The sequence below is a fragment of the Crocuta crocuta genome, unplaced genomic scaffold (genome assembly GCF_008692635.1).
Source record: "Crocuta crocuta isolate KB4526 unplaced genomic scaffold, BGI_CrCroc_1.0 scaffold35, whole genome shotgun sequence".
Taxonomy (NCBI): domain Eukaryota; kingdom Metazoa; phylum Chordata; class Mammalia; order Carnivora; family Hyaenidae; genus Crocuta; species Crocuta crocuta.
This window is the reverse complement of record NW_027530625.1, coordinates 6262763-6274636: the sequence shown is the minus strand read 5'-3', so window position 1 is coordinate 6274636 and position 11874 is coordinate 6262763. Positions and strand designations below refer to the sequence as shown.

Sequence of the window (11874 nt, the reverse complement as noted above, 5' to 3'; positions counted from 1 at the left end):
GCGTGTGCTCAGCACAGCCAGGCCTCCCTGCAGGCTCTCCCCGCCTCCTCCTCCCCCCCGCTCAAAGGCAGAGCCACACACGCCTGCCCTGCCGTCGCCGCCTGCCCCAGAGCTCGCGCCTGCCCTGCCCACGGAGATGTCTGCCCCTGTCCTGGCGCTGGCCAGCGGCCAGGCGCTGCCAGCCTTCCTGCTCTGCAGCACGCTGCTGGTCATCAAGATGTACGTGGTGGCTGTCATCACGGGCCAAGTGAGGCTGCGGAAGAAGGTACGTTCCCCTGGAGCCCCTTCCCCCCCCAGCCCCTGCGTGCGCTCTCTCGCTGCCCTGCCGGGAAGGTGCGGGGATGGGACGCTTGGCCGAGGCGTCTCCGGGGCCAGAAGGTGAGGGCAGGTGACCCTCCGAGTCCTGTGGGATGGCAGGACCCGCCCCTTCTTGTCCTCAGTTTTAAGAGCGTTCACTCCCTCGCTGCTGCCACCAGGTAAGTTCTGGCCCAAAGAGCAGCAGGTCCCGGAGGGTGGAACGAGACAGCAGGAAGCCTCGCGGAGACCTGGCACCGGAGATCTGATACGTGGGTGGAGCGGGAACTGGGGACACAGGAACCCCAGGAACTTTCAAGTGGAAATTCCCAACGCAGTGGCCGGGTGGCTTAGCAACCGGCGGGCGGCCGCGTCCAGGGGCCGGGGCNCAGGGGTGAAGGTGGGGCAGCTTTAACGCCCAGAGGCACCCACACCACTGCCTCCCCCCTGCCCCGTCCTCGTCCTGGATGTGGGACTCGGGAACCCAGCAGGGCCAGGTGCGGTCACCCGCTGAGTCCTTCCGTGGAGCTGAGCGTTTGGCAGGTGGGAGCCACATTCATCTGTCTTCCAGGTGAGGACCCCAGGCTGAGAGGAGACGTGTGCGGTCTCAGCGGGGTTCTAACAGGGGTGTCCGGCTCCACAACTTGTCCTGGGGGTGGGAGGGGACGGGGATAGACCCCTCAACAGCAAGGTGCAGGCGTCCAGCTCCTCCCCCTTCACTGTGAATTCGGGGATGGAAGGAGGGAAACCGAGAGTGGCCTCTCCCCGGGGCTGTCCCCTCGAGGCTCCTGACGGTCCCAATGTGAGCTTCCCTCCCATTTCTACTCCGGGATTCCGGAGCTGGGAGCCACCTCATGGGCAGGTGACAGACGTGGCCTCTGGCTCCTCTGCCCACCGGCTTTGGACCTGGGGCAAGTCCGGAAGCTGTTTCCTCATCGGTCAGGCTAGAGCCCGGGGAGCTCAGCACCTGGCACGGAGCTCGCTCCCAGTACTTGTGAACAGCTGGAATGAACTCGAAGGCAGCAGCCACAGCTCATTCTTGGGAGCGCATCCAAAGGCCTGTCCCTCGTCCCAGTGAAAGGTAGCACTCGGGCTTCCGACCACAGGGGCTCCTCAGCCTGCACTACAACTGGCTCCCGGCCGGGCGGGCTGGTGTCCCAGGTCTGTCGTTCCGAGTGAGCCACTTCTCAGAGCCAGGACTAAGGCCCTTTGAAGGGAGCCGTGGATCCACGGATCTGTGCCGGACCCTCAAACTTGGTGATTCCCTGAGTGCAGGGCGAGTGGAGGGGAATTCCGGGTGCGGGGACCCTGACCATGATCAGGCGTGGGCCTCAGGGCTGGGGCAGGGGGAACACAGCCTCGCTTGGGGACCAGTGTCACCAGGGCTCAGGAGTCTGATGAGTTTCATGATTGCCATTGGATGAGCAATCTCGAAAGTGTGCTGCTGAGATCTGNCGTGACCCGAAGCGTGATCTGAGTGTCTACTGTCTGCCCGCCTATTCATGGAGCACCTTCCCAATGCCGTCCCCTCCCAGTGCCGGGCATGGGGCGGAAGCCTCTCCAGTTCTCTCCTGCACCCTTCATGCGGGAAATGAGCTCCATTTGATCCAGAGTTCACAGATGAGGGGGCTGAGGCTCAGGGACATGAAGAAATGGACAATTAGTCTGCGTGGAGCTTCGAACCCTCTCATCGCTCTTAGTTCAAAGTCCAAAGTCTTAAGTGCCTCCCAGACCCCCAGCAACTTCATCTTGGGCCTCTGTCCCTCACTCTCTCTACTCCAGCCATGCCAGTTTTCTGTTCTTCAAAAACTTCCCCATTTTCTTCTGACCCCAGGGCCTTTGCACGTGCTTTCCCGTATATCTTCAATGCTATTTCTCCAGCCCACCCTCCGTCTGGTTAATACTGTTGCCTCCTTCAAACCTCAGCTTGAATGCCCCTGCCTCAGAGAAGCCTTCTCTGACGCCCCAGACTTGGTCAGGGCTCCTGCGAAGATTCTCAAGGCCAACCTTGTCTTCTCTTTTTTTTTTTTTTAACACTCACCACCCAGCCTTCCCTGGTTCATTGGCAATTTCCCCATCAGACTGAGCTTCCTGAAAGCCAGTCTGTTCTGGCAGCCACAACAGTGTACCATGGACTGAGGGGGGTGGGCGGGGAGGGAGGGCTTACAAACAGCAGACTTCTTTCTCACCGTTCTGGAAGCCCAAGACCAAGGTGCCTGGAGATTCCGTGCCTGGTGAGGACCCACTTCCCGGTTCACAGATGGCCGTCTTCTGGCTGTGCCCTCCAGGGCAGAAGGAGCTCTCTGGGGTCCGGTTTCTAAAAGCACTAATCCCATTCACAAGGGCGCCCCCTCACGACCTAATCACCCCCAAAGGACGCCCTCCTAACAGCACCACCTTAGAGGTTCACTTTCAGCCTATGAATTTGCAGGGCGCACAGTCAGTCCGTAGCAGCCTTGGCCACGGGGACAGCCAGCACCTGCCAGTGGGGAACTAGGCCACTGACTGTCGTTGATGTATTCCAGGCGTTTGCCAACCCTGAGGACGCCCTGAGACACGGAGGCCCCCAGTACTGCCGGAGCGACCAGGATGTGGAGCGCTGCCTCAGGCAAGTACCTTCGGGCCCCAGCCTGGCCATGGTCTGGCCCTCCAGGCCCCGCTCGGGGCGGGGGTTGGGGGGGCGATCCCCAGGGGACCGAGGTCGTCTGCCTTCTGATTCCCTCAGAGAGTTCTGATTTATTCGTTGATTTAATTTCTTTTTTTTTTTAAATGTTTTTATTTGCTTTTGAGAGAGACAGAGAGAGAGAGCCCAAGAGGGTAGAGAGAGAGGGAGGTACGGAATCCGAAGCAGCTCCGGGCTCCGAGCTGTCAGCACAGAGCCTGACGCAGGGCTTGAACCCACAAACCACAAGATCATGACCTGAGCCGCAGTCGGACGCTTAACCGACTGAGCCACTCAGGCGCCCCTCTTGACTTAGGAAAAGTAATGCATGCTCATGACTCGGGATTCTAGAGTTCGAGAAGGGTGCCCGGGGAGAACTCAGTCTCCCCTCACCTCTGACCTCCAGGCCCTACCCACTCCACTCTCTGGGTCCAAACGCTGTCCCTTACTGGTGTCTCTGCATCTTCCCAGGGACGCGTTCCACACTTACAAGCACTGTTTTTGTAAGCATTTTTCCTTTTTGCCCCCCAAAGTGTTACACTTTACCCACTGGTCCCTTCAGAGAAAAACAGGGATCACACCAGCTCACCGCGGGGTCTCCTTCAACTGGATCAGCGCTATAGAATTCAGGCCATTACTCTGCCCCGGTCCCCTCCGCAAGGCCGTTCTGTCTTTCCCTGTAAGGAACAGAGTGCGTCAAAACCTCTCGCATCTGCCTTCATGCAGACGTGTAGGCAAAACCGCAGAATGCACTCAAGCGGGGAGGAATACTGCCGAACGGTGTACAAATCCAGTTTTACCGCTGGCGTGGGAGAGCTCTCTCCGTGTGCCTGCCCCAGTCAGCATCTCCACTCTAAATTTTAAAAATTGTTTTAATGTTTATTTATTTTTGAGAGAGAGACACACACAGACAGACAGAGCGTGAGTGGGGGAGGGGCAGAGAGAGAGGGAGACACAGAATCAGAAGCAGCCTCCAGGGTCCGAGCTGTCAGCACAGAGCCTGACATGGGGCTCGAACCCACGAACTGCTAGATCACAAAGCTGAGCATTCACCCTACTGAGGCCCCCAGGCGCCAGTGTCTCCACTGTAAATGTGATATCCTGCCAGTGGAATGGGTGAAAATTTGTGTTTTGGTTTTATTTTGCATTTTTGTTCAGAGTGTAGTTGGACATCATGCCCTCTGCTGAGCAACCCCCCAGTCGGTCAAAAACGATTTTCCTCCTTATGAAAGTCAGATTGTCAACGATTTGGGTCGCATTTTACACACACAGAGGGGAAAGGGAGACCAGGCCCGACTCTAATCCCTGCCAACCTCTAACACGCTCTTCATCCAGCTCCTCTGTAAATGTTTTCCATAAAAGTACCATGTGCATTGTATGCCCGGGGGCTTCTGATATTTCTCTTTCAGTTAACATTATTGCATGAGCATTTTCCACATCAGTAAATGTTACTCAAAAACTGATTCTTTAAAAATAAGTGTGTAAAATGGGGCGCCCGGGTGGCTCAGTCCGCTAAGTGTCTTGACTTCGGCTCAGGTCATGGTCTCACAGTAAGTTCGAGCCCCACGTTGGGCTCTGTGCTGACAGCTCAGAGCCTGGAGCCTGCTTTGGGTTCTGCGTCTTCCTCTCTCTCTGCCCCTCCCCTGCTCACAGGCTTCCCCACTCAAAAATAAAGATAATAAAAACATTGAAAATTTTTAAAAATAGCTACGTAAAATCCCATCGGAGACCTGATGTTGATTTCAGGCCACCCATCTGAATGCTGGGTTTTTGGAAGTTGGTTTGGGGCTGGCTGACCCCGGTGGGCTGGAGAGTGAGAAGGCAGCATTTCCAGGGGACAGGGGCTGTCAGCGGAGTTGAGGGACAGGCAGGAGGCTGAGAATCTGCACGGGGAGCGGGGGAGACGGGAGACAAACCCTCCCATAGTTCCCAGGGCCTTCCCTGCACCGTGGGCAGAAATGGGTGGGACACTGAAATATAAATAATAGGATTCTTTCCTTGGGAGAGAGCGCTTTTATTTTTCTTTTTGTTTTCTTGGCCATTGAAAACAATATGCATACTTGTGGTTTTTAAAAATGACAGAGCTGTGTAAGGTAGGAAGTGAAAACCCCTCGCTGTTGCATCCTTTCTAATATAGCTAGTGTGTGTGGCTCTTCCTACGAGATCTGTCCATCCATCCATCCATCCATCCAACCATCCATCCATCCATCCGTCTGACATGTAATGAGCACTGCTATGTACGAGGCGCTGTGCTAAGCACTAGTTTTACGTTAGTGGACAAAAGCCATACCCGTATCGGAATCCATGTTGGTGACCCTTACCCCACCCTCCCCGTGGTTGGCTTGACTCTCCTGGATGGTGGGGAAGGGCCCGAGTAGTCGAGGGAGCAGGCGGCCGTGACCGTGGATGGCCTGAGCTGCTCCCGCAGCCACCAACGGGGGTGTGCTTAGCTTCTCGCGGGGTACACGCGCTCTACGTGGCGAAGCTTACTTGTGGCACAGGAGTGGTTACGGGAGCTTATGAGCACTTTGGTGAATTTTTACCGGCTGCCACCAAGCCAAGGAGAGATAACAGACCCGTGTGGTGCCAAAATGCTTCTGTGCGTACCCAATACAATTTCTTCTTCCGACCCAAATGACCCGCTATCTATAGCAGCGATGCTCAAATGGCTGGAATTGAATTCAGCACATTTTTTAAGTGTTTACTTTTATTTTTGAGAGAGAGAGAGAGACAGTGTGAGCAGGGGAGGGGCAGAGAAGGAGGGAGACACAGAATCTGAAACAGGCTCCAGGCTCTGAGCTGTCAGCACAGAGCCTCACGCGGGGCTCGAACTTACAGACCGCGAGATCGTGACCTGAGTCGAAGTCGGACTCTTAACACACTGAGCCACCAGGCGCCCCAGTTCAGCACTTTTTGAGCACTTCTTACCAAACGTTTTATATCCATTCTGCAAGTGCTTATTGGTGGAGGGAACGTGCCACGTACTGGTATTTACTGGGGACCTACCACGGCAGGTCTGGGGGTTCCCCCGGGGCTCCTCTGCCTCCTCCTGCCTTCACAGAATATTCACAGAATATCGTGGAACCGTGAAGGTGCAGGGCTCAGAGAATCACACATCCCATCATCCCCTGCTGGAGAACTTGCTGGAACCTGAGGGGGTCATGCCTTAGGAGCAGAAATTAGTTAAATATTAGACCAGAGTTCATGGTGCGGTCAAGGTCGCCCTCCTGCACTTAAATAGGAAAGCACTTAAATCTTGGTTCTTAGAGGACCAATCGGCCTTGCAGATCAGCCACGCGCCAGAGCCGAAACGTGAGCCCGGCTCTGGGAGAAACCGGGAGCCAGATTCCCAGGGAAATGATGAAACAGGCCACCTTCTTTTATGACACCAACCCAAGCCTCCTGGTCAGGTGCCTGTGGGCCAAATCCCGAGTCTGCGTGCGGGGAAACCTCGGGGAGGGTGTATCATAGTGGCCCCAAGGGAGGGAGACAAACACTTGAGCCGTGCTTGGCAATGTTTCGATTCCTTGGAGCACGCAGCCCGAATCCGACTGAACCGGTTTGTAGGGAGATCGGTCCCCAAATCGCAGCCCTACAAGAAGTCCTTCTGGTTTTGTGGACGGCGAACCGAAGCCGAGGAGCGGGTTCGAGGCACGCAGAACCACAGGCTCCTGCCTGGCTGGCAAACCCGAGAGGGTGAGGTTAGCGTTCAAGGTCGTGTCCAGGACGAGGCTGGGGATGGCGGCGAGGAGGACGGCAGGTGCCTGGGGACGCGGCCCCTCGGCGACAGCCGTGTTCTGGGCACCCTGTAGATGGATGCCAACCCGCTGGGCCCCCCAGCCGCCTCCCCAGGAGGCTGTGTTATCTCTGGAGGCAGAGCGGGCTTGCTGAGGCCACACGGTTGAGCCCAGGCCCGCGGGCTCTGCAGCAATAGGGGCTTTGCTCCACTTTATACCTGCCCTTGAGATTGAGCAACGGTGAAAGCTGCCTTCGAGGGCACGGCCGGCGTGGGCGGCGGGGAGGCCCAGGGATGAGGCCGGACGTGCCACAGCTGTCCTGCCAGCTGCCTGGGGGCACTCACAGACCTCCCTCTCCCCACGGTCACCTGCAGTCTTGCAGCTGGTGTTGCAACGTGTGCGGAGGGGGAGGGGCGGCCCCGGGCCGCAGGAAACCCAGCAAGTCCAGTCTGGCGGGGATTTGCTTTGGGTGACTTTTATGTTAAAAAGGGCTTATTATTGGAATGACACTTCTGCCCAACCGGCTCCCTGGTACGTGACTCCCTTCGCGTCTGTCGGTTCACATCCGGGCCCCCAGGGAGGGGAATGAGTTTTCTTGCCTCACCTTTGATTTCCCCACAACTCCCTGTCCTTGACACCACTTGCGGTTTTGGCTTTGTGGGGCACCCGCCCTCCCCCGCCGCTGTGGTTTGGTCCCTACCAGAGGGAGGAGGGAGGAGGGACTGGCCGGGAGGCTCCCAGTGGGGTGGGGTGGGGGGTTGGATGCTGAGGGTCAGAGCCTCCAAGTCTTTCTCAGCGCCCAGCCACCTCTTCTCCCTCACTGTTGACCTTGGGCCCAGAGCTGGAGATCGGGGGTGGGCTCAGGACCAGTGCGTGGTTTTCCATAAGGACTGCCCATCCCCGCCCTTCCCCACAGCTACCTGCTGTGTCCAGAGTTTGCGCCAAGAAAGATCCAGGCCCTGCTGGGCTAGCGGGAGCCTCTGTACGCTCTGATTGATTTCCAGGCCCCAAGACCCGTCTTCTGTTCTCGACCTGCCTCCCTCTTGTTCATGCCACTCCACTCCAGACACGCGGGCCACTCTTCCGGGCCTTGAACACCCTACGCTCATCTCCACCTCAGGGCCTTTGCACTTGCCTCGCCTGCTCCCTGGAAAGTTCTTCCCCTGCCCCAGTGATCCGTTCAGGCTTCAAATTTCTCCTTCTGAACACACCCCCCACCCAGGCACTGGGCCGAGACCCCTGTGGCGTTGGGCTGAGAATTAAGGCCTCCTCCCTGCCCTGCCCGGCCCCATTTCCTGGGTCAGGCCGGCACACCACGGCCCTTGCCTGAGGCTCTCCTTGCAAGTGGGAGGGACGAGAAGGAATCTGCTTCAGGCCATCACGCAGGAGCTGCCGGGCTGGGCCTGGCCCAGCGCCCCTGTGGCGGCCGCAGCTTTGGTGAAACGCCTTCCAGCTGGAAGGGACTGGAGGAGATACCGGGGTTCCTGCGGAGTCCCCTTGCCTCACGCACGCAGCCTGTCCTTGACGGAGGTCACAGCCCCCCTCCTGGGTTCCTGTTTATTCTTCCAACATACCGTCTCCGGCTTCGGGCTCTGGTTGGGTCTCTAATTTGTGGGACTTGACCTTCCCACCTCCTCCCCCGTGAAGCTGTCCATTAGCAAGAGTCATGGAAAATGTGAACCAACTCTTAGCAGAAGGGGGTGAGTTTTCTTTCTTGGTCATGTATTTACGGCCGGGTCAGACACAGCCCTTCCACTCCCCCAGCACCACCACACGTACACACTTGATCACTTTAAACAAACAAAGGGGCGCCTGGGGGGGTTCAGTCGGTTAAGCGTCCGACTTCAGCTCAGGTCACGATCTCACGGTTCATGGGTTCGAGCCCCGTGTCGGGCTCTGTGCTGACAGCTCAGAGCCTGGAGCCTGTTTCAGATTCTGTGTCTCCCTCTGTCCCTCCCCTGCTCACGCTCCGCCCCTCTCTGTCTCTCAATAATAAATAAAAACATTAAAAAAAATTTTTTTAAATAAACAAACAAACAAAAAGAGACAGGACAGCATCAAGGAAATGAAGAGCTTCCCCAGGGGGCCGGTGACTAGCTGGCTCCAGTGAGTAGAAATGATTCTGTTATTATTATTCCTGAAAGAGGTCGGAGGGTTTGCTGATATCTGGGGGCAGGGCAAGACAGTTAGGCCTGGGCTTCAGGCTCATAGGCTCTAGCCCCTGCCACCAGGGAGGGCCCAGGCACCTGCATTCAGGAGGAGGGTGGTCCCTGAGGACCCCTGCCCAGGTGGTAAAGGGCATGGGTTCAACTCGGACCTAGGCTCCACTCTGGCTCTCGACCTCCCCGAGCCCCACTTTTCCCAGCCGGCGTCCCAGGCCAGAAGGGAAACGTGTGGCTGGGGCCAGGTCCTGGGGCGCCCCAGGGCTTCGTAAGGAAACCCCAGCCTGCCTGTCATGGCCACTAGCCCGTAAGTGGGGTTTTGTGTCCTCAGCTGCTACCAGGCGCCGGCTTGCCGCTGCTGTGCCCTCTACCTCGGTGGTGTCTCTTTCTCCGGGCCATGCGTGGACTCGAGTCCGGCACCCCGAGGTGGTCTCCGGTGTTGGGGGGCCCCCAGGACCCTCTCGATGCTGAGGCCTGGCTGACCGCACACTCTTGCCTTCCCAGAGCCCACCGGAACGACATGGAGACCATCTACCCCTTCCTCTTCCTGGGCTTCGTCTACTCCTTCCTGGGGCCCAACCCCTTCGTCGCCCGGATGCACTTCCTCATCTTCTTCCTGGGCCGCATGGTGCACACCGTGGCCTACCTGGGCAAGCTCCGGGCGCCCACCCGCTCCCTGGCCTACACCCTGGCCCAGCTGCCCTGCGCCTCCATGGCCCTCCAGATCGTCTGGGAAGCAGCGCGCCACCTGTGACCAGCGGCTGCCAAGGGCTCAGCCGGCATGAGCCACTGTGACTGTGCCTGGGGGGGCCGGGCGTCCCCTCCAGATCGTGCTTGCCCCGGGAACCTGGTTTCTTGGCGACCTGCTGAGCTCGGGGTCCCGGGCACCGTGGGCACATGTGTGTGCACACGCACGTGGGCGCGCGTGCCTCGTGGATTTCGGGGTGAAGTGACTGCCTGGACCATGTAGCGACGGTTCTTGAAATTGACAGAACATCCTTCCACTCAAACACCAGCGCAGGAAAAGCCACATTCCTTCTTCGTCCCTGAGAGTGAGGGAGACCCAGTTCAGGTTCCTAAAGAAAATGAGCGTCTGGATGCAGGGCTGTACTAAATGCAAACTTTGGAGACCCCCTGCCCCTCCAAGATTCCAATTCGGCTAGTTTAGAGGGGAACCCTAGGCATCTACATTTTTATAAAGGTCCCCCGTGTCCCAACGATGGCCGGGCCCGGAGCCACACTGCCAAGTCCCCTCAAGAAGCAGGACCCCGGACGGGGTGGGGTGTGATGTTGCAACTTCTTTTGTGGTGGGAGTTTGGCGAGGTGGGGGTGGGATTCCATTCCTTGGAGCCTGTTGACACTCCCCGTGCTCAGTCTTCATTCCTCTGCTGGATCCTCCCCCACCACGTGCAGGGGCCGAGGAGGGGCCCACAGTGAGGGTCGCTGCTCTTCCAAAGCAGTTAGTCTCTCCTAAGGGCCATAGAGCAGGGAGAATGGGCCTTGAATGACGAACCACTAAAAGGAACTGTCTGGCTCCTTCAGTATCTGCAAGATTTGAAAACCACAAATGTGCATCCCCTGTGTGTCTCCTAGACCCTTGTTCTAAGATGTGTGTGGCTTTAATCATTAAATGGAAGGGTCTGTCCGGCTCAGCCCACCCCCCCTGCAAACCCTTGGCTCCCCGTGCCTGGCGTCTGTCACCGCCCGAGAGGGTCATTTTCGCTGGACATTTTTGTTGGTGTGTGTCTGGGACCAAACGGCCAGGACAGCATCTCCAGAAAACTCACAAACGCCCCCCACGCGGCCAGCAGGCAAGGTGCCCTGACAGCCTCCCGGCCCCTCCCACGGGTCAGTGAGATGGTCTGTCAGCTCCGTCTTTCACAGGTGAGGACACCCAGGCTCCAGGAGGGGGCCCCTGACGCCCAGGGCCAGCCCTGAAGCTGGAGCGTCAGCTGCAAGCCCTGCTCTGACCACTGTCCCTACTGCCTCCCTTCTCCTCACCCCCTCTCAGCGCTGCCCGTCTACTCCGGGCGCTGGAGAAGCCCCTGGGCAGGTCTCCCTCCCGACAGCCCGACGCCCCCGAACTGCCCTTGTGGATGGATGGGCCTGCTGGGTGGGGCTTCATGGGGACTCACAGGACCCCTGGCCTCGCGAGGAACCCAGCTTCCCGTTACCCCTGAGGTTCCGCGGGAGCTCCGAGCCGGGAGCGGGCAGCACTGCCCTCTGGTGGTGAGATGAGGTTCTAGCCGCACATCCGGACGGGGAAGGGCACGTCCCAGACAGAGAGCGTGCTGGGCGCTAAGGGCCGGTGGGCGCGGTACTTCCCATCTTTTCTCACTCAGTCCTTCATCTGATCCCAGGAGGGAGGCACTTCTGTTTGTAGATGAGGGAAGTAAGGCTCGGAGAGGAGAGGTCACTTGCCCAATGTCCCAGAGCTGGGGTGTGGTAAAGGCCAGGTGTGCGTGCATGTGTGTGTGTGTGTGTGTGTGTGTGTTGTGTGTATGTGTGAGTGAGTGTGTTTATTAGTTTCAGAGAGACAGAGAGGGCACAAGCTGAGGAGAGGAACAGAGGGAAAGAGAAAGATCTTAAGCGGGCTCCACCTCAGGGCACCACCGGACACAGGGCTCGATCCCACGACACCGGGATCATAACTTGAGCCGAAATTAAGAGTTGGATGTTCAACCAACTGAGCCACCCAGGCGCCCCCCCCTCCAGTATTTTCCCTCCTGGGGAAAGAGGGGCTGAGAGGGCACATCTCAGAGCCTATGAAGAAGGCGACCCACAGCCACGGGAACCATGTGAGCCTGGATGGGGGGTGGCCCCGTGGAGCTGATGAGCCCCTGCGCAGTGCGCCCCAGTCATCCACCCTTGTGGGGCCTCCTTGGATGCCGGGTCAGGCCTGGGGGACAGCAGGGCAGCATAGCGACCACCTAGAATGCCGGCCCCCTATCGTGGGGAGGGGTGAGGCAGTGGGAGCAGAGGGAGGCCCTTACGAGCCAGGGGGAGGCAGCAAGTTGTG

The 11874-nt window shown here is 58.3% G+C and overlaps 1 protein-coding gene across 1 annotated transcript; it reads left to right on the top strand.

The window, feature by feature from the left end:
* The first annotated feature begins 17 nt into the window (after nucleotides 1-17).
* On the top strand, nucleotides 18-10525 carry PTGES (prostaglandin E synthase). The gene is made up of 3 exons (XM_077768376.1): nucleotides 18-265; nucleotides 2820-2902; nucleotides 9360-10525. The coding sequence occupies exons 1-3, from the start codon at nucleotides 137-139 to the stop codon at nucleotides 9607-9609; spliced, it is 462 nt and encodes a 153-aa protein (XP_077624502.1). The 5' UTR covers nucleotides 18-136; the 3' UTR covers nucleotides 9610-10525.
* Nucleotides 10526-11874: the final 1349 nt, after the last annotated feature.

Excerpts from the sequence above, each read along its gene's own strand:
- PTGES (XM_077768376.1), top strand. The coding sequence starts at position 137 with ATGTCTGCCCCTGTCCTGGCGCTGGCCAGCGGCCAGGCGCTGCCAGCC. Across the intron at positions 266-2,819 it reads AAGTGAGGCTGCGGAAGAAG|GCGTTTGCCAACCCTGAGGA; the intron begins GTACGTTCCCCT and ends GATGTATTCCAG. Across the intron at positions 2,903-9,359 it reads GATGTGGAGCGCTGCCTCAG|AGCCCACCGGAACGACATGG; the intron begins GCAAGTACCTTC and ends TTGCCTTCCCAG.